Source organism: Anolis carolinensis, chromosome 3, assembly GCF_035594765.1.
Source record: "Anolis carolinensis isolate JA03-04 chromosome 3, rAnoCar3.1.pri, whole genome shotgun sequence".
Lineage (NCBI taxonomy): Eukaryota > Metazoa > Chordata > Lepidosauria > Squamata > Dactyloidae > Anolis > Anolis carolinensis.
This window is the reverse complement of record NC_085843.1, coordinates 28,148,814-28,173,681: the sequence shown is the minus strand read 5'-3', so window position 1 is coordinate 28,173,681 and position 24,868 is coordinate 28,148,814. Positions and strand designations below refer to the sequence as shown.

The following is a 24,868-nucleotide window of genomic DNA, read 5'->3' as shown; positions in this document are numbered from 1 at the left end:
CTATTTCATTATTATCTACAGAGTCCATTAATTTCAGAGAAAAAATGTTTTCAATGTGTATACATTTATTAGTAATGCACAGGTAAATTGCACTAGATGTTTTGTAATCTATAAACTACAGGTTTTTGTTCATCAATAGATATATTTAGTTGCATGTACGTAGCCAAATCAATTTTGCTAAAATAAAATTGATTGATTCCAAGGTAGTGCTTAATAAAAGATTGTATTTTTTTTTACAAAAATGTAGCTCATAGTGCCAAGTCAATAAAATTGTCAGTGCCAACTAGAGCAGACCTGGTCAATCATTTGAAAAGTCAACATCTAAATATGTTTCATGATTAATAGATCGACATAAGTTGGAACCATGAACCTGATTTAGATCTAGATATATCCAGATGCTGTGGTTGACAATACCAGCACTACCTTCATTAAGTCATTATCTCAATAAATATATCTAAAATAAATGCAAGTAACAAAGAGAGACCTTAGGAACCTCATAGGATGCATCTGCACTGCAGAATTAATATAGTTCAACATCACTTTAACTGTCATGGTTCAATGCTATGGAATTCTGGGACTTGTGGTTTTATAAGGTCTTCAACCTTCTCTGCCAAAAAGAGCCAGTGCCTCACCAAACAACTTCCAGGATTCCAAAGCCTGAAACATAGCAGTTAAAGTGCTGTCAAACTGTATTAATTCTATGGTGTAAATACAACCAGAGAAAATAACACCATTTGAGGTGGGAGTGTTAACCTGGGACCTTTGATCAACATTGCACCACACAGAAATAACTACTCCCTTCGAAGTAACAGAAAAATTATCTTCTGGAATTTTTGGAATGAACACTAAAAAAGAAAAGAAAAGAATTGCTTGCTATAAGTGTAATATGAAGAGTACTACACACAGATAAAGCAGATAAAGAAGTCCCCAAGTTACAAACAAGATAAATTTGTTCTTAAGTTCAATTTGTTTCTCAGTCGAAACAGGTACATGGATAGCATAGGGAAGGGTTAACATTTCTGTTAACATTTCTGAATGAAACATGCAGAATAATCACAGGATGCCTTAAACCTACACCTGTTGATAAACTCTATAAGCTAGCTGGCACTGCCCCCCCTGACGTGCGACGGGAAGTTGCTGCTAACTGTGAGAGAAAAAAGGTTGAACATTGTGAAAGCCATCCACTGCATGACTATCACCCTCCTCCCACCAGACTCAAATCAAGGAAGGGCTTCATGAGAACCACCACTCCTCTTGATGTCCCCCCAGCAACAGCAAGGGTGTCCCTCTGGGCAGCTAAACCAGGCAATTCTAACTGGATGGCCCCTCATGAGGGTCTGCCTCCAGGGGCAAACCAAGAAAGGGCAACTTGGAAGTTCCTAAATAGACTGAGAAGTGGAGTGGGCAGATCAAAAGACAACCTGGCAAGATGGCACTACCTGGAGGAATCTTCCACCTTGTGTGACTGTGGAGCTGAACAAACAACTCCTCATATGTATGCTTGTCCACAATGCCCTGTCTCATGCACAGAGGAGGAGTTGTTTAAAGCTATGGACAATGTGATTGCTGTTGCCCGCTTTTGGTCCAGGACTATTTAGCCGTTTGTGATTCCTTTATTTTATCACTTTTAAACTTATTTATTATGCAATGCTTTTGACACGAAATAAATAAATAAAAACATTTCTGTGGTGTTTGTTTTGTTGTCTATGCCTCTATTCAGAAGATTTCACCTCTTTCTATCCCTATGATAATTAGATTTTGAAAATGTTGGCTTGTTGTGGAAACAAGGGTAGGTGAGACAGTTTTAGCAGAGACACCTTTTCCCTATGAAAACTCTTTCAGGAGTGGATTTCCCTTCCAAGGAGTAGACTTCTCTCACTTCCTGTTGTTTCAGCACCATTTTTAATGTGAGTCATTTATAAATCAGATGTTTGTAACTCGGGGACTGCCTGTAACTGAAATAATGCAACCACAGTGAAGCTACAACAAGGCATATGGAATTTAAGGTTGCATTCCTATGGTTAAGAAACCACAATGACAATGACAATCAAATGATTATTTTGGCATATTTTCCAGCTCTTTGGGACTCATATTGCTGTCCAAGAATGTCCAAATGCTGTAATTTTTCTGCATTATAGAATACGGAAGAGCATCCAGAATAAAGCATGACATTGCAACTTGAATAGTAGTAGATGTACATTTAAGACACTACATACAGATACAGCAATATAAATAAAATAATGAAACTACAGTGAAATTACAGAAATGAATATGGAGCCTGAGGGTGCAATCCTACAACTGAGAAGGCACGACAAAGACTATGACCATGAAGACTCCAATCAAAAACCTGCTGAACTTTTGCTGCTACCAGGAAAGAATATTGTTTGCAACCAATCAAACTCTACTTTTTCATGTGCAGGATTTTTCTTTAGACCAAGTCCAGCTGGCCTACGATTTTGTCCATCTTGGGATACATCAGTTAAGACTCCCTGCTTTCCAAGCAGCAACCTCCTTATCTACTAATTTTAACTGAATTTAATTTTCAGAACAAAAGGTGGGGACAATGAATTGCTAGTAATATGCCAATATGTTGGCTTTCCTTTTAAGTATGACCCACTTTACAGTAAAGTTGTCCAAAACTAATATTTTAATACATTTAGATATAATACATACCTCATCATACTTACATCAGCAAACAAATTTGGAAAGAGAGTACAAGAAAGGAAAGGAAAAATTAAAGCAAAATAAATGTCATCAATTTAAAGAAAAAGATAAAAGTGAGAGCTACTCCATGGTTACACCATAGAGTATCATCAAATTATCATTATAAAAACCCAACTGATTTAGGCCTACCATTACATTCTGGATCACAGGTTAATACAAAGTTCAGTTTTATTGATATCAATTAAATTGGAAGAAGGAAACAAAATGTTCTGAATTCTCCATTTTATAGTGTGATTATAGAGAATGCTTTCAGTTCATTGAGGGATATTCTAATGAAAATTTATACTTGAAATAGTATTATTATTACATTTACATAGTATTATTATTACATGTAAATGTCTGCCAATGTATAAAAAGAATTTTGTGAAAACACCATACCTGATTAAAATCTTTTTGCCGCAAATATGTAATTGCTTTATTGATTTCCAGGTCATTGGCTAATTCCACGTATTGGGAAGTTTTTACTACGTCTACACACCTATAAGAATTGAAATTAAAAGCAAAACTCTTCATTATATAGTGAACCTCCTGATGTCAGGAAAGCATTTATCACCTAGTTTTAAGATCCAATACGTACTGTATCTCTCTGGAAAAAATCCTATCTCTCATAACACTAAGAGACAACAGTTTTTTATTAAGCATTTAGTGCTCTACTATATATATATATATACCATATGCCTCTGCTGAGCTGAATCTATCCTGGCAAATGGGCACGGTCCACAGCTTCCTTTGCAACAGCTTTACATCACAGCTCACCATTATCATATTCATTTCAAAGACAAATTCAGACCGAGACTCAGCTTCCCAAAAACCACTAGGGAGTTTATAACGCAAGAGCAACTTGAACTAAAGGCTTCTTGGATCACATTCTCAGCAATTACTGAATCACTTCTAGAATTAGGGTACAAGGTTTGGAGCTTGGACACCCAAGTATACAATTTGTGACATATGACTTGTCTCATTTTATTTGAGGAACTGATTGTGAACTTATGGAGAGAAAATAATCTGACTAGATAGTTACAAAATTATATGAACTCTTGGAAATACTTTATTTATTTCATTTATATCCCACCTTTCTCCCCACACAATCCAAGGGAGCTTGAATGTGATATTTTAAAATGCTTTGGGGCAACTGCAGAATAAATTATATGAAAATAACAACTCATTTGAAAAATGCTACCTACCAGTCATAGCCAACTGCAAATGATGTTTCAATTGCTGGAGCAATTAATTTAGCAGCCGTCATGATATATTTTTCTGCTGTAGCTTTCCTTAAAAACACAAGACATTTTTTCCAGAGAAAATGATCACAGATATCACACAAATACAGTGACTGACCACAACACCTTGAAAACATACTAACAAAATATTATTAGCAAGAATCCAGTTTTGTAAGCCGCCCTGAGTCCCTTCGGGTGAGAAGGGAGGGATAGAAATGATGGAAATAAATAAGTAAGAATCACCAAGAATTTTATGGCATATTAAAAACAAACACATTCATTATGTAGACTATAGCCAGGTGCATAAAGAGTAGACATATTTACATCATATATACTAATATGGAATACTGACGGGTCTGAGGAACAGAAATGAAATGGAAAAACAAAAGAAAGTAGACACTGAATATATAATTCATGAAAATGTTATGGCTGACTAATGAGAACTCTAAACAGGAGTACTCTATGCTGCAATGTTTTTTGCTTTTTGAAATCCTGAATTCCCACAACTAGGAAATCTGTTTTGGTGAGAGATAAATAAAAGTCTCAAATTGAAACACAGAACACACAGATGGAGTGAGTGATGGTGGAAAACAAATATCTATTTGCCAAACAAAGTTACTGGAATTCAGAGTGGATAATTTAATAAGCCTACACTGTCTGCACAACATAGCTGGATGCCTATGAATATTTAACTTGACAAGGGCACAACTAAACAAAATACAATATTTGTTTAACATCCACCAAGCTGCAAATAGTATTGAGTGGATTGTGGGATCTTTTCTGATCGGAAAATTCTTATATATTGATGATTAGGAGATTACCCATGTGGATAGGGTTGTTAAGAGTCAGGAGATAAACTTTCATATTCACTTCTTGTATTTCTTAGCCTGAGAATTCTAATTCTCTCTTTACCTTAAATGTGGCCAACCTATCAACAGCTAGGGCTAATTACCTCTATATCTCTGTATTATGCCTAGCAAAAAATAGCAGAGGATTTAACTTTTTTGTCCCTGTCAGTTGTCTTGAATAAAATGTATTTCAATAGTAAAAATACATTGTAGAGACAGATTTTTCCCAGGGCTTCTTTGTGTCCGAATGTCCCATTTTGGTAAATGAAGATTATTGGCTATGTATGTAGATCAGATCCCCATTCCACTGTTTAAATATATCCACAGATCACAGAAGATTCCTTGCTATTATGCAACACAAGTGACATTCAATTTTACCTTTCACGTTCCATTTGCCGTAAGCTATCATTTTTAATCGCCTCTATCAATAGGTTTGTATGAGCATCATCCTATGTAAAAATAGAAAATACACTGAAGTTATACAAATAGGAAATGGCCTATAAATGCATTAGACTATAGAACAGATTACAAATAAAATATCCTATTTTTTTAAAACATTAAAATTAAAACAGGGACCACAGGGGGGAAAAACACACACACACATATTCTGTCTATGATTATTCTGGAGTTATCTTGATGGTCAACTGTTGCATTGTCTGATGCAATAGGTCTCTTGTATTTTCAGATAATTTGTTCTTAAACTGCTCCTCCACAGAAGTTACATCTATGCAGTGGGCCCTCACTATAGCTGGAATTTGGTTCCAGGACCCTCCGTAACATGCCAAAACATCCCATTATGTACAATGGTGTAGTAAAATTGAATCTCTTATTTAAAATGGTGAACAACTCAGACAAGTGTGGGAAAAAGCCTGAGGATCTCTGGAATGGCAGGAGATTAAAAGAGTATATGCCTACACATCAATGTGTGGCAAAATAATGATTTGCTTTTTGAAATCTGAAAATATTCAAATTATGGTGGGTTGAATCTGTAAATGCAGGAACCATGGATACAACAAGCCAACCGTATTCTCTTTTTGTAACACTTATTAAAAATATGTCAGAAATCTCTACTTCAAAACTGCATTTGAAAACTCTGGATGTCAAAAAAAGACATATTGCAGAATCATGACAATAACCTTTGCATTGCCATTATCATATCCTGAATCTTCCTCTGTAATTTAAATTTTGTTACTTTACAGGTTTTAGCTACATCTTTTCTTGTACTTACCCCTTGTGAAATATACTTGTCATCATCATCAATATCCAATGGAACAGCAATTAATTTTTGGAAAGCTTTTTTCATTTGGTCTCTGTCTCCAGTAGCAAAATAGCAAAGGATCAAATTGAAGCCTGCTTTCAAGTTTGGCGAAGTGCTCATAATATGCTCAAATGAGCTAATTGCATCAGTATACTGGCCAGTTTTAATAAATGCAATTCCGATGTTCTGCATTATTTTAATCCTGATTAAAGAAATTACTGTTAGAAACTAGTATTTCATAATATTTACCCAGTTAAAGATTTAAGAAAAAGAGAAGAGTGGGGAACTTGACTGCATGGGACTAAAACCCCTCAGGGTTCCCAGTCTGAGTCTCTGGGGTTTCCCCCATGTCATCATCATTTCAGGGGTTCCCAGCCATTCCATTCTCATGATTCACTTATCCCTAGGTTTTAAAAACGCCTCTTTTATTGTGTTACTCATTGTCTTTATGATTGCTTTTCAATTTTTTCTATTACCTTCTCTTATTTTTCTGAGAGAATAATCTTGGGATGGTAATAGAATGGTATTAAAATACTGCATGTTCTAGAATCAGACTTGCACTGGGAAAAAATACTCCAAGTGATGGAACACGAGAAAGTAATATGGAGAAAGAAAGAGAAAGCTGGTCATGCGCCACCCTTTATATTCTTTTATATAAAGGTCAGACACATACCTCATCTTGTTGTGATATGTGAACATATAAAGAACTATTTTCTATCAAGGTAAAGTGAAATCAGTTAAAGGTTTATTTATATACAGGTCTTAACACCGATCTCCTTAGAAATACCAAGAGGGTCTCCTCAGTCCAGATGTTATAATAGCAAACCCTCCAAATGAGAGATTCCCCCCTGGGCACACAGAAGACTGGGCAACTTGGAAGGCACTGAACAGACTGCACTATGGCACCACAAGATGCAGAGCCAACCTTAAGAAATGGGGCTACATAGTGGAGTCCACAACATACAAGTGTGGAGAAGAGCAAACCACAGACCAGGTACTACAATGCAGTTTGAGCCCTGCCACACATACAATGGTGGACTTTCTTATAGTAACACCAGAGGCACTGAAACACCAGTGGCCAGCCAGAGGTCAAAGGACATTTAGTATAATACCAAGTTTTTTTTAACTTACTTTGTATTTTCAAATACATTACAACTTGTACACTTGGTTCGCTTCTGACATGATAAATAAATACAGCAAACAATATCAAATCTGTTCCTGCTGGGACTCACCTCATCTCTTTATGGACACTTGCAATCTGATCTAGAGCCATTCGGTAAAATTTGATAGCTTTTGAATAGTTTCTCTGTTTCAAATAAATATTTGCCATGTTCACCTTCAGCATGCCTACCAAACAATACAATGAATGAAATATAGCCCAGGCCCCATATAGTCCACAGAATCTTATTTGGATTATATATAGAGTATATGCGATATAAATAGGTACACAGAAGCATCTGGAGAACATAAAAATGAAATTCGTATAGACAATAAAAATGGTACCATTGGTGATTGAAAATACCTTAGATTCAAGTGTGAAAAAGAAATCTGTGTTCTGGTATTTAAAGCTAGGTATGGGTAATCTGTTGGAGTGATTATGAGATTCCTTGAACAGAGCAACCAATTACCAAGTTATCAGCATTAAGTCATAGTCCAGTTTTTTTTTTTAAATCAGAACACTTTTCCAGACAGGATATGTTTTGCTTGGAGAAGAAAAGGTTAAGAGGTGACATGAGAGCTGCTTAAATATTTGAAAGGGTGCTATACTGAAAATGTTTATTTTCTGCTGCTCTACAGCAGCAGAAACATGAATCTAGGACATGAATCAATGGGTTCAAACTACAGGAAAAGAAATTCCATGTGAATATTAGAAAGATCAGTAGAGCTCTTTGACAGTGGAATAAATTGCCTTGAAGTGTTGTAGAGTCGTCTTTGGGAGTTTTTAAATAGAGTCTGGGCAGCCATCTTTTAGGAGTAACTGATTGTGTGTTCCTGCAAAGGGGTATTTAGATTGGACTGGTTGGACACTTGGTCTCTCCCGACTCCAAATCTATGAGTGGCACGCACTCTTCCTTTGTCCCCCCTACTGGATGAAAAACTAAACATTTGATGCAGAGTAACATTGACTCAGGTTTGCCCTAAATTCAGTATCATAACCTAATTGCTCCCAGAGCTGAGACATTGGGCTCAGAGCAAACAAACTTCAGAACAATCTGGGCTTAGGAAGACATTTCCATCTAGAGGAATGTCGATTGGTTGGGACATGGTGCACATGAACCAGAGTTCTTTAAGGCCTTAACGTGTTTACATATTTGAGAAAGAAGTTAGAGTTTATATCAGTTGCTATTGCAACAAACAGGAACTGTATTATTGGAGCAGGTACAATTCATCACAGCTTAAGATACTGATGAAGAGTTACTGTTTCTTGGGATGTATTCATTAATTCATTAGCAAGGGTAGGTCTTGTGAGTATCACTTACCTCCATTAACAAACATCTTGTTTTTCACTATGACCTGATAGGTATTTAGTGCTTCTGCATACATTTCATTAGCAGAATACTGGCTAGCCAAATTGAAAAGCACCTAAAATAAAAGAATCGAGAATATTTTTACCATATGATTTTAAAACTTGATTTTATTTTATTTTTCATTTTGAGAATTACACTAAACAGCAGGATACATACATACACACACACACACACACACACACATATATATGTAAATTTTATTTCTACCCCGCCACCATCTCCCCAAAGGGACTCAGGGCAGCCAACAAAATACAGCAATATAGATAATACATAAATCTGAAGCTATAAAAACCACAGAATTACAACCGCACACATACATACTTACAATGTAAAACATTAAAATTCATAAAATGCAGTCATAGCTGGGTATAAAAACAAATTGCTTCAATTGACATGGGAGTTTCCACCCAGGAAGACATGAAATGATACACACAAAACAGCAGCAGAAGGGATCTGTGAATATTTGACAGTTGCTCAGGTCTGAAAATAATTCTGAACCAAATAAATAAATGAATAAATACTTACAGTGTAAGTAAGGTCTAGATTGATGTTAGCAGGAGACATTGTCTGTTCACGCTGCCTCACTAATGCTCTTTCTTTTCTTCCAGCATCTTTTGCCTTCTCAAGAGCCTTAAAGAAGAGAAATTATAGTTCAGTCTTGCCTCTTTCAGAACATACTGCTTGAAACAAAAACTTATTTCTACAGAACAGATACAGAAAATCTGTAGAGGAAGAAATACAAGAGAATATATCTGCAAAACTGGAGCTCAATTAAGGGGCAGAGATTTCATTTTAGTTTCCATATGAATTCAATGGCGCTCTTCCTCCAAATGTGTAGTTAGAAGATACTATAGTATATCACTACAAAAACATTGGGAAATTCAAAAGTAAACATACAGGCAAGCAAATTATGACTTGGACTTTAAAAGCTACGTGTCATGTTCCACCTTTTCCTCCTCTGCCCAATTAGCGTCCTTAACGTGCCCCCAAATGTCCAGGATTGGGTAATGCTAATTTAGGTTTTATAAATTGTAGGGAACACCAAGCATAAATAAGTCTGCTTCCAGTACTGGACATCTAGCAAAACAATATTCTTGAGTTCTTAAATAGAAACTACAAGTAGTACTCGACAAGGGAACAGGGTAAGGTATTGTTGTTGTGTAAGAAGGAACACAAAGTATTCATAGCAAGCTGGATTCTCAACCACAAATTTAACTTTCAATTTATTTTTAAAGACTCCCACAGTACTGCAGCTTACATAGAACCCTTGTATGTAGAATCAACATTTGGCAAAGTGGTCAATACTGTCTTCAACACTTCGAATTATTTTTTATGCCAATGTATTAACAAACAAATGGGCTGATTCACATAGGAGATACATCTGCATGTGATGAAATACAGAATGCTTATGATTCAAGGGATTATTTGGGCTGGCCATGTTTTCTGCTTAACGTTCTGCAGACAAAGTAAGCTGAACATTTGAAAGTTATGAAAACAGAGTTCTGTTCTATATCATGAAGCTAAAATGTTTATTAAAATCTGTGACTTACCAGTTTTAAGTCTCCACAGCTATGAGCAATAGAGCTTTCTTCAACTAACTCGTTTACTTTTTTCTCCAATTGTTTAATTTTTCCTTCTGGACTATAGGTCAGAAACACAAAATAATTATCTACAAAGACAAATCTATACCAGCAACAAAAATCCTCCCTCTTGCTAGCTGCTTTAAATCTTTTTTTTTGATGCACTCAATGTGTGACTTACAAAAGGCACAATAAAAGCATATCCTAGATACATTAACAAAAGAAGAATACATATAAAAATCACAGCTAAAATATAAAATAGCACATACTTAGCAGGAAATCTGTAGTCCAAAATATTTTGCAGACTTTAGTTTTATTGGCTTTAACATTTATATTTCACATTTTCATTTTATATTCCAGATAACATAGTAATCCATAAAATAACGTAATAAAATGTACACAATGGATATTGGGGAATTGTAGATGTCATAGTTTGAAACATGATCTTTCCTAGACTCTGAATCACAGATGTTGTAACTCTTAACAGCTTTTACATTTGCTACAATCTCTCCCTGAGATTTAGCAAGATTTCTTCAGACAAGGTTTGCCTCCCTTTCTCTGAGGCTGAGTCCAAGGTCACCCAGCAAGTTTCCATGGCTGAGCAAGGACTCAAACCCGGATGCCCAGAGTCTTCATCCAATGCTCAAGCTACTACACTGCACTGGCTTTCTTTGAGATTTGCCCAGAAAATTTGCCCAGAGATTTGACAGAAAATAAAATTAATGTTGCTTTCAACCTCAGTAAAACAAGGTGGCTTCCCAAACTTCTCTGGGTACACATTTGCACAGTAAAAGGTAGCATACCAATTCCCAGCATAAGTGATGACACCTTGATAAAATATTACTGATTAAAAGAAGAATCTAAAAACTATAACTGAAAAAAACCCCAATTTTACATACCTATCTTCATTTTTTGTTTCTAGAGGAGGAGCTGGTCCCCTAGCTTGTCCAAGAGGATCAAATACAGCACCTACAGATTAATAAACTAGACTAAGAATTGTGTTATAGTATTTTCCAGTCAAAGCCAATCATTTTGTGGGAGTATATACCTCTTGAAGATGCTTTTGTGTAACCTGCTGCCTGAACTGCTGTCATAGGTCGAGCAACTCCATCCTGAAGGAATAAATGAAGGTGGTTTTTTTTTCTAGTAATCATGAAGAAAAAGAGTCTCAACATAGCACAGTGCTGATGGTAACTGATAGAATGGAGCCATAAACTAAATTCTATTATACTGAACTGAGATTCTTTATTGATGCTGTATAATACATTTGTGGTACATTTTATTAGGGCTGTAATCCTATACACATTTAGAAGGTCTACTGAAAATAAATATTTCTACTTCTAAATAAATATCCCTAGGATTATTCTATAATACACTTAATACACTTACTCTTGTTATATTCTCTGTAGCAAACATTGTAGTATTTACCATACTTGAAGCTGATCAAGTTTATATACAATATAACATACTGAAAACATGTAATTATTGCTGGAGTGCAACGGAAAATATCTGCTTTTAGTATTGCTTTTGCCAGTAAAATGAGGAAGGGGGAAATCTCCCTCCCCACTAGTTTCCTATGCACCTGACAAACCTGCTCTGGAAGTCTGAAGGCAAATCTACACTAACCACTTAGGTCAGTTTTAAAGCGATAAAGACAGCAGTTTTGGTGTTTGGATGATTAGACTGGTAAAACTGAAACCAGTTCAAGGACTAGAGGACTATCACACAAACCACAGGGGCTACTTCTAGAATCAGCAATATCCCTGGCTTGACAGCCAGAGTGAATATTTTTCCCCTCCACAGTAATGAGCACATGCACATCAATGGAGAACTTTGGTTAATAATTTGCATTCAGCAGTCACTTTCGCCATGCAATGTGTTTTACACTGATGCACATTATGCTGATGCACATTACGAGCTTTATTTTGAAATTCCCACTGACTTTATCTCATTTTAAAGTGTTTAAAGCACCTTACAGCATGCTTTTGCACCATACATTGCATAGCCACCATAGTTTGAAGCTGACTCCAAGACGCATTAAATGGCCAGTTGCAGATATGCCCTGAGTAGTCCTTCTCAACTGGTTTTTGGGTGGTATCGAGATATGCAGAGGGCAGTGAAGATGCGGGAAAGAAAGATGTTGGACCCAAAACAAATAAGTTCTCTCTTGAATTAATAAGAAAAAGTGGCAATGCTGGACTGCAGGTGATGCGATGCAATGATCTAATCAGCCCTAGTCAGGGACATCTTCTTATGTCAGAAACACACCCTGGCTGACTATAACAATTGAATGTGCTATGGATTGAGTCTAAGTGTCTATTTTTTTAAATGCATATATTTTCAGCATATGGAAAAGAAAAGAATAAGAAAATAACATATTTTCCCTACGAAGTTTTAGTAGTTACTCCTATGTATGAGCAAACTGCAGGCCAGTGGAATGTACCCTCAGTATATAATTAGGTTTCAAAGAGAAATCCTCCACATAAAGTAGGCCTCACTGACTTGGATGTGAAAACATATGCAGAATATAGCTTTACTTTTTCAGTTTTTAACTGTTACATGTATTTTCACTGCAAAGGAGAAAACACAATTATGCTTTTACTAAGAAATTATTATTAAACGCCAAAGTTGAATGCTTCATAACTCACCCACATATTCCAGTTGTGTTTCATTTCTTGATTTTAAGATAAAACTCTATGCCACTGTTATCTATACTTGTTCTGTATATTACAGTGCATGATAATGGATGTTTATGAGCAATAAATAATTGTACGATAACTACCTGTACTGCTGCTGTCACTGGTCTGCCAATGGATGAAGAGAGTGTTGTCTTTGACTATAACAATGTTGAAAACATTCAAAGTCAATAATCACTCTATTCTCTCTTTCTAAGAGAAGAACAAGGATGAAGCCTGGGAATCACTCTTCTAACATCATCGTGGACACTATGCTAATATCAACTGCAAACTCCTATATTATTGCAACATCCACAGAGGTAAATACAGGAACTCTATAGACATTGTATTTCTTAACTTGCTTCATGGACAAATAATTCCAAATTAGGGCAGTGAGGAATATGCCCATTTTTACCAGTGGTAAACTAAATGTGAGTAACCATAAAACATATTCTCTAAGAAGGACAACTGCTCAGATCATATCCTTCCTTTTTCTGCCTCAGAAATAGCAGCTCGGTTATTTAACCCTTCCTTTTCTCAATGTTGCCCAATTTTGTCCCAGCTTGCATTCTTTAGCCTATGCTCTACGCTTATTTATATCACCAGCCCAATAGTTTTTTTAAAAATTTCACATTGCATTAATAATACTAGCTACACATTAGAAATAGTAAAGTAACTGATGAATAGCAGCAAAAAGGAATTGTGGAAAGGGAAATGCCCCCAAATAGATTTATCCTTATAGGTATGTGTAATGTGCCTCCAAACCACATTGCTACAGTATTTCACTTGTCTCTGAAAGCACCTTTTCTATTCAGTGATATATAAAGCACACTTCATGAAAGATTAACATTTAGGGCTCACTGGCTGAAATGCTGAGCCCAAGAAAAGAGAGCTCCATAAATGTAAATTAAAAATAAATAAATACTTACCCCATATCCTGTAGCTAAAGTTCTTGAACTAGATGTACCTGGAACTTTGGCTGTAAACTTGTAAAACATGAATTTAGATTTAATTCAGAATTATCAGAAAATCTTTTAGTCCACAAAATTGATTTCATATAATTATTACAGAAAATTATGAGAAGCTATACACCGATGTACAAAATGGCATTTTCACATTATTGCTAACAAAATACAACCCTGTCTTAAGCATAACACATAATTACTGACAAGAATAAGCAGTATCAAGTCATTCTATTGAATTAAGTCAAGACTGCCTCCTACTGACCAAAAAGGAGAACACTCCAATTGGTAAGAGATATGATTGATATTTACAAGGGGTTTTTTTGCATTATAATTTCTAGAACCTCCAGTAATCTGACCCATTGTCCAAGTTCTAGTACTAAACAAGGAGACTAAAAGAACTATCATATTACCAAAAGTATAGAAACCAACAGTAACTGTAATTTAGCAAGAGATAATGAGGTGTGAATGTGAGACGCCACAGATATGACCCACAAAATCTCAGGTTAAAGGGTCTCACGTAATAGATCTGGAAAAATGTTCTCTTGAAAACTGCTACTAGTCAGTATTAGCATGATAGGCAAGATGGGCAGTTACTTAATCATGCAGTTATATAGGTATGTTTTTCACTGCCCTTGTACACATCTTCCTTGAATTGCTATCATTTGCTAACATATATACATTCAGTAACTTATTAGCCCATTCTGCAGTTACTGTTCTATGGATGTTTTCTAAACAAAACCTACTGGACACAAGTGAACATCACATATATGTATATTTTTAAAAATTGTGATGCTTAGTATTTACTTACTGGAGGTCTTCTACCATGACTAGTTTTCACAGCCTGTTGAAAAGCTGGGTCATTTTCTAGATCCTAAGACAACACAACAAAGCAAAATCAGCAAATAATAATGGAGTAATGGAATTCTCCCTGTGTAGGTACCATTCACTGCTTTTTAAAAATGCTACATTTGTGTTTTTCTATAAGAATTCTCTCTCAGAAGCCCTATTTTTTTACAATGATGCAAACTATCCTGCACATTTATAGTTCCAGTTAACTAAGGCCTCTATATTCACAGGAGTCCCAGACTTTGCATCAATAGGTGAAACAATGGACAACGTGGATCCTATTGGAATTAAGGATTTCTGGCCCAAGGACATAGTCCTGCTCAAGGACCTAGAAAATGCCTAGAGAGGACATATTTTGTTCGATGTGGAAAAATGAAACCACATATACCTATAATGGGTTTAAGACATCTATAATGATTATTTATCACAAATGAGAAATCAACGTTTTTTACCTCTGTGTCAAAGGTAGGGTTATAGTCATTGTATCCAGAATAAAGATCATCTTCATCTGCTTCAGGAGCCAGGTGGACGTTTTTCATCATTGTAGCCTAAGAAACACTGAATGTTAAAGTGCTGACTTTCGATTTCTACCATCAGTAAATGTTTATCGATTCAAAATTGAAATTTATTGATTGGTCATCTTGAAAAATAAACATATCCTTTGTCCTTATGATTATGATTAACTGCCTAATTCACAAGCTTATAAATTTTACTTTGACAAACTTCACAATTTCATGAACAGCTAAACAGTCAACCCATCACATTCAGTGCAATTAAGGGCACAAGACCTCGGTAAAAGTGAAAAAACTCAAAGAAATTGCTATCTTTCTACCTCTCAAAAGATGTCTATTTTCCAACAAGACTTGATGGTCAATTTCACATGGAAGCTGAGCACAGAATTGCATTGGAGGACAGAGTGATTCCTAAAGAGGTGTTTTCTCTAGAAATCTCTAGTATTGACAGCCATACTGAAGGACACAAAGACTCCCAGAAATATAATTTTAATCAAATCTGTGAATAATAAAAATTTGTAAAAGTCAAATGGCAAATATGGAGCAATAACTGTAAAGACATGTGCGCCAGGCCACAGCTGTGTAAGTGCCACATGAAGCTGTAGAGCAGTTATTGCATTCAAATCTCCCTCTGTCTCTATAAACCCATAGTCAGCACTATCAGTTCTATACGTTCAGGTTGCTGTCTTTGTCCGTCCACTGCAAATCAACAAGGAATGAGTTGAGCATCTCTTTGATGGGGAAAGAGAGATTATGTCCAAACATTTTTCTGTTGCTGTTTGCTGCTGTCGTGTCCACTTTAATTTTTTGGCAACCCTACAAATGAGAGACCTCCAGATCACTCTAACAGCCCTACTAAATTCTTGCAAATTCAGAACAGTGGCATCTTGATTGAGTTTATCTGGAATGTAGTCTTCCTCTTTTCTTACTGCCTTCTACCTTCCTTAGCATTATTGCCTCTTCTAGTAAGTCATATCTTCTCATGACATGTTCAATGAAATGGCTTATCACGCTGGTCTTTAAATTCTATGTTTAATTTTTTATTAGTCCCAATTTTAAGTCTTGTCTCTAAATGTTTATTAGTTATGACTTAATTTTAGTTATGCTTGTTTGTTGTAATGTTTCATTATTGCTTGATATTTATATCTAATATTTTTTTTCCTTTTGATTGCACTTTACGGCATTGAATATTTGCCATTGTTTTGTTTTTTGTGCAATGTTCAGTTTGGTTTATGATGTTTATATGTATAATATTTTAATGGTTTTAATTCGTATTTTATATGTCTATTGATTTTAGTTATGTATAGTTTTTTGTATGTATATTATGGCATTGAATTTTGCCAAATTCTAAGCCGCTCTGAGTCCCCCTTGAGATGAGTTAGAGCGGGATATAAATATAGCAAATAAAGAAATAAAGAAATTGTGAACTGCCCTGAGTCCTCAAGAGGAGATAGGTTGGGATACAAACAAAGTTTTATTATTTTATTATATATTCAAAGTGTGTCAGTCTGTTTAGCCATCTTGGCATCTAAGGAGAGTTCAGGCTCAATTTGCTCTAGGACTCGCTTGTCATTTTAGCAGCCCACAGAATCGACAGAACTCTCCTCCAGCACATTCCAAATGAGTTGGATTTTTTCCTAGCAACTTTCTTCATTGTCCAGCTTTCACAAGCGTACATAGAAATGGGGGATACAATGACACGAGCCTTACTTACTTAAGCAATCCCTCATTGTCTGAGTATGATGGCCTTCTAAGTGTAGTGTCTTGGCAGTGGATACGTAGGTGACTGTGGAGCCATATTCTTGACCCGCGTGTTGTTCCACAGTGAGGACATTGGTTTCCAGGTGGAAGCTGGTCACAGTCAAGGTTGGCTTGACATGCCTTCCTCTTGGCACATTTCTCCCTTTCACCCTCCATTCATGCCTCTTTGAATTCCACAGCACTGTTGGTCACAGCTGATCTCCAGCTAGAGCAGTCAAGGGCCAGGGCTTCACAGTTTTTAGTGTCTATGCCACTGTTTTTAAGGTTAGCTTTAAGCCCAACTTTAAATCTCTTTCCTGTTCACCAACAATGCGTTTTCCATTCTTGAGTTGAGAGTTGAATAACTGCTTTGGGAGACGGTGATTGGGCATTCGGATAACGTGGCCAGTCCAGCGGAGTTGATGGCGTAGGAGCATCACTTCAATGCTAGTGGTCTTTTCTTCTTCCAGCACGCTGACATTTGTCCTCAAGTATTTCCAAGAGATTTGCAGGATTTTTTGGAGGCAACACTGATGGAATTGTTCTAGGAGTTGAGTGTAATGTCTGTAAACAGTCCATGTTTCACAAGCATATAACAGGGTTGGGAGGACAATAGCTTTATAAACAAGCACCTTGGTATCCCTACGGATGTCCCAATCCTCAAACACCTTCTGCTTCATTTGAAAGAATGCTGCACTTGGAGAGCTCAGGCAGTGTTGTATTTCAGGGTCAATAAGCCATCCTAATGTTAATATTCCATTATACCAGGCATGGGCAAACTTCAGCCCTCCAGGTTTGGTATTGTGGGAGTTGAAGGCCAAAGCACCTAGAGGGTCGAAGTTTGCTTTCCTCATTGCTTCCTTCCTTGGTTTCCTTCATACAATTTCTCCCTCTCTCTCTTCTTTTTTTCTTCTCTTGTTTTCCCACATACATTCCCCCTTTCCTTCCTTCTTTTTTTCTTTCTCTCCTCCCTTCCCTTCTTTTCTCTTTCTTTTCTTTCCTCCCCTCCCCTCATACTTTCCCACCTTTCCTTTCTCTTCCTTCCCTCCCTCCTTTTTAGTTCTTTCCAGATATGTGTTTGGTCCAGATTCATCAAGGCATGTAGAAGCCTTTGTGATGCAAACCAACCAACCAACTAATATAAATAAATACATACATATTTTGACTTTAGATAGATTATTACTAGAGACCAAAAATCAAGTAATTAAGAAACACCATCTGAAGAAGGTATGGGAAACTCGGGCCCTCTTGTTTTGGACTTCAACTCTCACAATTCCTAATAGCCTCAGGCTTAAGCGGCTGAGGGGGGAAAGGAAAGGGCCTGAGGCTGTTAGGAATTATGAGACTTGAAGTCCAAAACAACAAGAGGGCCCGAGTTTGCCCATGCCTGACCTAAAGGGTATACTTTTTAAAAAAAACTACACATAGAGAGAAGACAACAACAGCAATGAACATACTGGGAATTCCCCCGATATCCTAGTTGTTTCCAATTTATCGCTTTAACGTATCTCCTTCGGTATCCGAAAAAGATAAACTTCCCTTCGGCTGAGACTTCTCTTCCCCGCCGCCAACAGCGAGGCCTACTCCCTTATGCCCACAATGCACCTCTTCGAGTTGCTAAGTAACAGAAACGCCGAGGAAGGAGAGGAGGAAATCTGCGCATGCGTAGTATCACTGGGCGAAGGCAGTTTCTCTTTTGACTTGCCCATAGCTTTTCATCACGTCCGGTTTTTAACTGGAAGCCAGAATGCAGCGATTGGAAAGGCAGGTGGATGAGTGAAGCTGTTCGAGAACTTTGGCTTCGAAAGTAGAGTTTAGTGTTACATAGGGGAAAGGGGGAAAAGTATACTATTAGGTATACAGGCCACCACAGACATCAGAAGAGTTGCAAGGCCAAGAACAAGCCACGAGAGTAAAGCCAAAGATCCACCCAGAGGGAAAGTGTTCTTACCATACATCAAAGGAACCACTGACCGCATAAGCAAGCTGATGAAGAAACACCATCTACAAACCATCTACAGACCCACTAAGAAAATCCAACAAATGCTACGTTCAGCAAAGGACAAGAGGTATCAATCCTCTCACCTTTGCAGGAGTCTACCGTATACCATGCAGCTATGGACAAGTCTACATAGGAACCACCAAATGCAGCAGTGCCCAAACACGAATCAAGGAACATGAAAGGCACTGCAGGCTAACTCAACCAGAGAAGTCAGCTATAGCAGAGCCCTTGATGAGTCAATCTAGACACAACCTATTGGAGAACACAGGAATGCTGGACCATTCTAACAACCACCATGCCAGACTACACAGGGAAGCCATTGAAATCCACAAGCATGTGGATTTCAACAGAAAGGAGGAAACCGTGAAAATGAACAAAATCTGGCTACCAGTATTTTAAAAAAACCTCTAAAATCATGGCAGTAAATAAAGAACAACACTCAGAAAATGGGAATTCCAGACAAGAAACAATCAGGGCCAGCTAACAACTTCAAGCAAAGGATTCTGGACAAGAAACAATCAGGGCCAGCTAACACCTTCCAACAATGGATTCCCCCAGGCAGCTTTTGAAGCTGCGAGACTATTTGATGCTAATCAAGCTGGCCAGTTGCAACATTCGCACCTGCCTCTAACAGACAAGAGTGATTTCTCCCACCCTGGGCATTATTCCATAGATATATAAACCGCACTTGCTAAGTTTCCAACAGACCTCACATCTTCTGAGGATGCCTGCCATAGATGTGGGCAAAACGTCAGGAGAGAATGCTTCTAGAACATGGCCATACAGCCTGGAAAACTCTCAGCAACCCATGGGAGTTGTAGTTTTACAAGGCCTTTAACCTTATCTGCCAAAGGGTTGGTTCTCATGAAACTCGCAACTTCCATGATTCCATTGATTCCAGTGTAGATGCCCCCCAGGTTGTCTATCCTTTATCCAAAATGTGGGGGGAAAATACTAGAGGTGTTATTTATTTTAGTTTTGGGCATTTTTTAAAATACAAGCACTTGCATATATGTACCAAATGACATAGCTTGTAGATGGGACCAAAGTCCACATACAATATTCATTTGTTTGGTATACATAAATAACTTGAAGGTAATTTCATATAATTTTGCGTATGAAACAAAGTTTACACTATCTCAGGCACCCATGGTTTTGGAGCACAGTGTTTCAAGATTTCGAAATTCCAGATAAAGGATGCTCTACCTGTACATTTATCCTGGTTAGCGACTCTTTAAAAAGTAAGAAATGAGCAGATTTCTCACCTTCCATTGCGTTTTTTGTGATTTTAGATCTTTAGAAACTTGTTTTGGATAGAAGTGAATAGTGTTGGTTGTCCTGGAAAGATTCATTTAGTGAGTAGTTGACCTTCACATGAAGCTTTATGCTACCATAGAATTGTGGTAAATTACTAGCTTTTTCTAAGTACAGTCAGTCTTCTTGTACTAGGTATATGAGTGTAGATCGGGCATGGGCAAACTGGCCCTCCTGGTGTTTTGGACTTCAACTTCCACAATTCCCAACAACTGGTAGGCTGTTAGGAATTGTGGGAATTGAAGTCCAAAACACCTGGAGGACCAACAGATGCTTATATTCCTTGATGTTCTATAACTGCTTAAGAGATAGGAAGGAATTGTAGGAATATGATATCTTGCTCAGAATTGTTTAGGAATTTTCAAGCAAAGAGTCTCTTCCTTCATATTCAGCTGTTAATAATAACATCTGCTCCTATCATCACACAAGTTCAGCCTTAATTGAAACCACTTTTCTGAACATAAGTCAATCATATGTAATGGGTTAAATATTCTTGAACAGTATTAAGAAGCAATTACTAAGTTACACATTAATAATAAGACGGATGTAAACTAGTGCTTCATTTTTAGCCACTGTGTGGAGTAAGAGTTACATTTTTCCTATTTTAATATATATATATATATTTTCTATACTAGAATCCTGTTTTGGTTTACTTCTACTGTACTTTCTTTTAAAAAACTAGTTGGTTCTCATCCTTCACCAATTCTTTTATTGGGCTTTGGTTCTGCATATAATTAAAAAGTATGCATAATAACAACAAAAGCCAACAGAAGATGAGTGCAGTAATTTCTAATAACTGGTAGTGCAGCTTTTAAACATACACACAAACAGCCTTTTCAAGTTTCATTCAGAAAAATGTGTGCCTTCAGGTGGCATACGTTGCTGTACTACAGGATAACCAGGTTCTCAGTTAAAAGAAGCTGTATTTGGGAAAGTGATATTATATACTCTCCCCTAAATCCTCTTTCCTGATTTTTTGTCCTGTGAATACTACTATAAGAAAGACTGTGCAGGGGAAATAATTGACTTTCAGGGCCCCTTCACACAGCCATATAACCCAGAATATCAAGGCAAATAGTCTGCTTTGAACTGAGTTATCTGATTCCACACTGTCATATAACCCAGTTTAAAGCAGAGAATGTGAGATTTTATACAACTATGTGAAAGTGGCATGAGTTAAAAACCCGGCTTGACTCATTCAAATCAACCTCTATGAGTACTTTGTTTTGATGCTGGAGATTCTGATAATGAATCTCGATACCTTTTCTAGATGAGCCCTCTTGATTTTAAACTGAGATTTACTCCTACTCTTAACCTTTCTGGTAATGAGCCCATTCTCCATGCCGTGTTTCTTTTGAGTTCATTTATGGAGTGTACTAATGAGGAAAGCAAGTAAAATTAAGAATTAAATTATGCAAATTCTCTTCTGCAGTCAAGCACCTCTCCCACATCTGCATGGAAAATTTCAGACTCCAACCAGACTGTTCTGTAGGAGAGGAGGAAGAATGGCTTCGCCACAAAGGAAAGAAGGCTAAAAGAGTGGCTCAGTCTTGCACTCATAGGAGTGATTAGTTATTTAATTAGATGTATATTATATGGCACATTGTCAGTCCTCATGTGGAAAACATTTTGGAAATTATTGATATATGACAATGCCGCATGTCAAACAGAAGAACTTGAGAAAAGGAAAGGCATGCAAATCTCTGAATAAAGATTATTGCATATATAGGCAGCCCTTGAGTTAAAATTACCTGATTTACAAATGACTCGTACATAATGTTTTGGATAAAAGTGAATAGTGGGTGAGACAGGGGTGAGACAACAAGAACTGAAAGAAATCTATTCCTAGGAAGGGAAATCCATTCCTAAAAGAGTTATCATGGGGGAATGATAACTGAATTACTGATAATAATGATAACTGAAGCTGTATTATCAATCCTTGTTTCCACAACAAGCCAAATTTTTTAAAAATCCAATTATCACAGGGACAGAAAGTTAGGTGAAATCTACTAAATGGGCACAGACAGCAAAACAAACTCCACAGGAGTGTTAACCCTCTCCTATGTCTGGAGTTACAATTTTAAAATGTACTAGTTCTGACTTACATGCAAATTCAACTTAAGAACAAACCTACTGAACTTATCTTGTTTGTAACTTAGGGACTGCTTGTACTATATGTATGTATGTGTGTGTGTGTGTGTGTGTGTATGCAACCTTTATTTTGAAAAAAGCATCATTGAAACAATTCTCAAAACTGTTGAAATACAACAGTACACTGACCCACAAAATGTGAACATAAAAACAAATGTTTAATATCTCCTTTGAATGCAGCATTTTTCTGACAATGTGAATAAGTGAAAAAGGAAAGAAAAGCAATAATGCTTATAATTTGTGGCAAAATGCCTATAGCCCACAGCAGTCTTGTCGATGGCAGGCGTCTTTCTCTCAGCTATCAGGGTAAACGTTAGCATAGAAAATCTGCAGGTGTCACTTTCTCCTTTGCCTTTTTCTGTCAATGTAAGATTTGTTTGTATACTCTTTCTACTGAAACACACTTTTACTGTGTAATCAGTATAAGAACAGTCTTTTTTTCCTGATAGGACAGAATAACTAGTCCCAACCTCACTGCATCATTGCACCAGTAATGAGTCCCTTTTGGGAGAGAGGGCGATCAAGAAATATATTATTACTACTACTACTACTACAATCCCCTTCCAGGGAATTAATTTGGTTTTAAGTTGATAAGCTAATGCTACTACATTTAATATTGTATGTAAGATTTTCACCTTTATCTTGGAGTCTGTTATCAATATGACTAATGAATTTATGCTACCAGCTAACATTCTATCACATTTGATGAAGTGATCTGTTGTTTATAAATGGTTTATGTTAGAATACATTACTAAGACTTAAGAGAGCCACGGGGCTCTCTGTGATCTTTCAAAGACTTTCCCCCCAAATAGCAGTGATGCGAGAAAATATAGATCAATAATACTGAACAAGAAAAATAGTTCTAACTGAACTTTGCTTTTTGAACTAAGGATGTATCTGAAGAGGGGGGATGATATAGGCTCAAAGCAACTTATGTATACATAGCTTAATATTCTTGTAAGATTAACAAATGTTACTGTTTGAAGGAATTTTGTACAAGAGATTTTTAATAACTTGTTACTATGTATGACCTGAAATGAAAATTGGCAGTTCAGTCCATAGTTCAATTAAGAGGACATTGGATCTGTCAATTAAGAGGACATTTATGAGATGAGTGCTTACTTTAGTACTGTAACTGAAAACAAAATGCTGTTACTTAGTGTTTCTCATGTTATGTCAATATATAGCACAACTTGCATCTTTCTCAAATGACACTCCCATTTTAAAAGCCTTGTCAGCACACTACTTCCCATAGCAGCTATATTTTTCTCCTTGTCCTGATTTCCCCCCAGTCTGTCATTATTCCTCCTGAAAACAGTCTTCGAGTTTGTAACTCTACAAGGGCCATAAAAAATGTTGAAAACTCTGAACCTTGACTGTTGACAATTCAGGCTGCTATCACTGATAAGTGTGGACACAGGGCTTAAAGGTTTGCCTTGTCCTGAGTGATCCCTTTAGACCAGATGTGTCAAATGCTCAATAGTTCTTCAAGATATCAGTCACAGGTAATTTCTCAGAGCTGCTACCTGAAATTTTGTAACTGGTTATTCCAGGAACTGAACCTGATACCTTACGCAGCAAGAGTACAATTAACACTGCCTCTGATGTGAAATAGTTCACTGGCTAAACTAGTGTGGAAGAATTATTAGTCATAATGACAGCATCTACTTGTAATGGTAAGGTGTGTAAATTATTCCATTCTCACCATTTTCTCAATGAGCTAAACACGCCGCAGGCATGGGCAAACTTAGGCCCTCCAGGTGTTTTGGACTTCAATAACAATTCCTAACAGCTGGTAGGCTGTAGGGATTGTGGGAGTTGAAGTCCAAAACACCTGGAGAGCCAAAGTTTGCCTATACCTAAGCTAAAGACATCACATTTTGGCAACATATTCATGATATATCTTCATGGTCTAATAAAATAGATGATGAACTGGAATTTTTGCGGGACCTCTTTTCTCATTCCCCATACATTTTGGATTATTCCTTGTTAGTGTTTGAGAACCAAATGTAATTTTATGAAGAGGTAATGGGAACAACTTTAAACTTTAGTGAATATACCCAAAGAATTTAGATTTCCCTAAATAAAGACACAAATTGGAGGAGTTGTTACTTTTTAAATGATTTTTGCTGGCATTGAAAATATGAATGCATATTCAGGTTAGTAATCAGAAACCTGGTAGTTGGTCTGATCTATTCCATGTGTTGGCCTGCTATGTCCTTCTATGTGGCCCTCCAGATGCTGGACTGCAACTCCCGTATTCCTCATCATTAGACATCATGACTAGAGCTGATTGGAGTTGGGATGCAGGAACACCTGGAAGGCTGCACTTTGTTCTGTTTTGTCAGGAGAGTGGGGTTTGAGTTTAGATACAAGGCTTATGGATAGAATGTCCTTTAATCTGTTCCCAATCTTAGAGCCACAAGTGCTGTATAATCTTCATTATTCTCAGTTTGCATGGTGGATCATCAGAAGTGATGGGAGTTGCTGTTCAATAACATCTGG

At 36.9% G+C, this 24,868-nt stretch overlaps 1 protein-coding gene across 3 annotated transcripts in view; it reads right to left on the bottom strand.

Annotated features, from left to right (window-relative positions):
• ift88 (intraflagellar transport 88) overlaps positions 1-18,523 on the bottom strand; it is a 47,776-nt gene extending 29,253 nt beyond the window's left edge. For 2 of the 3 annotated variants that reach the window (XM_003219248.4, XM_008107989.3), the window contains exons 1-15: positions 18,354-18,523; positions 15,097-15,192; positions 14,607-14,669; positions 13,763-13,819; positions 12,941-12,994; positions 11,207-11,270; positions 11,058-11,127; positions 10,129-10,219; positions 9,104-9,208; positions 8,531-8,633; positions 7,283-7,397; positions 6,021-6,252; positions 5,171-5,241; positions 3,909-3,995; positions 3,103-3,202 (exon numbers count right to left, since the gene is read on the bottom strand). In XM_003219248.4, coding sequence (XP_003219296.1) covers positions 3,103-3,202; positions 3,909-3,995; positions 5,171-5,241; positions 6,021-6,252; positions 7,283-7,397; positions 8,531-8,633; positions 9,104-9,208; positions 10,129-10,219; positions 11,058-11,127; positions 11,207-11,270; positions 12,941-12,994; positions 13,763-13,819; positions 14,607-14,669; positions 15,097-15,186 — 1,302 coding nt within the window. In that variant the 5' untranslated portion in view covers positions 15,187-15,192; positions 18,354-18,523. The remainder of the gene's footprint in view (positions 1-3,102; positions 3,203-3,908; positions 3,996-5,170; positions 5,242-6,020; positions 6,253-7,282; positions 7,398-8,530; positions 8,634-9,103; positions 9,209-10,128; positions 10,220-11,057; positions 11,128-11,206; positions 11,271-12,940; positions 12,995-13,762; positions 13,820-14,606; positions 14,670-15,096; positions 15,193-18,353) is intronic. The other variant, XM_008107988.3, reaches the window with a different exon arrangement.
• Between the last annotated feature and the right edge of the window lie 6,345 nt (positions 18,524-24,868).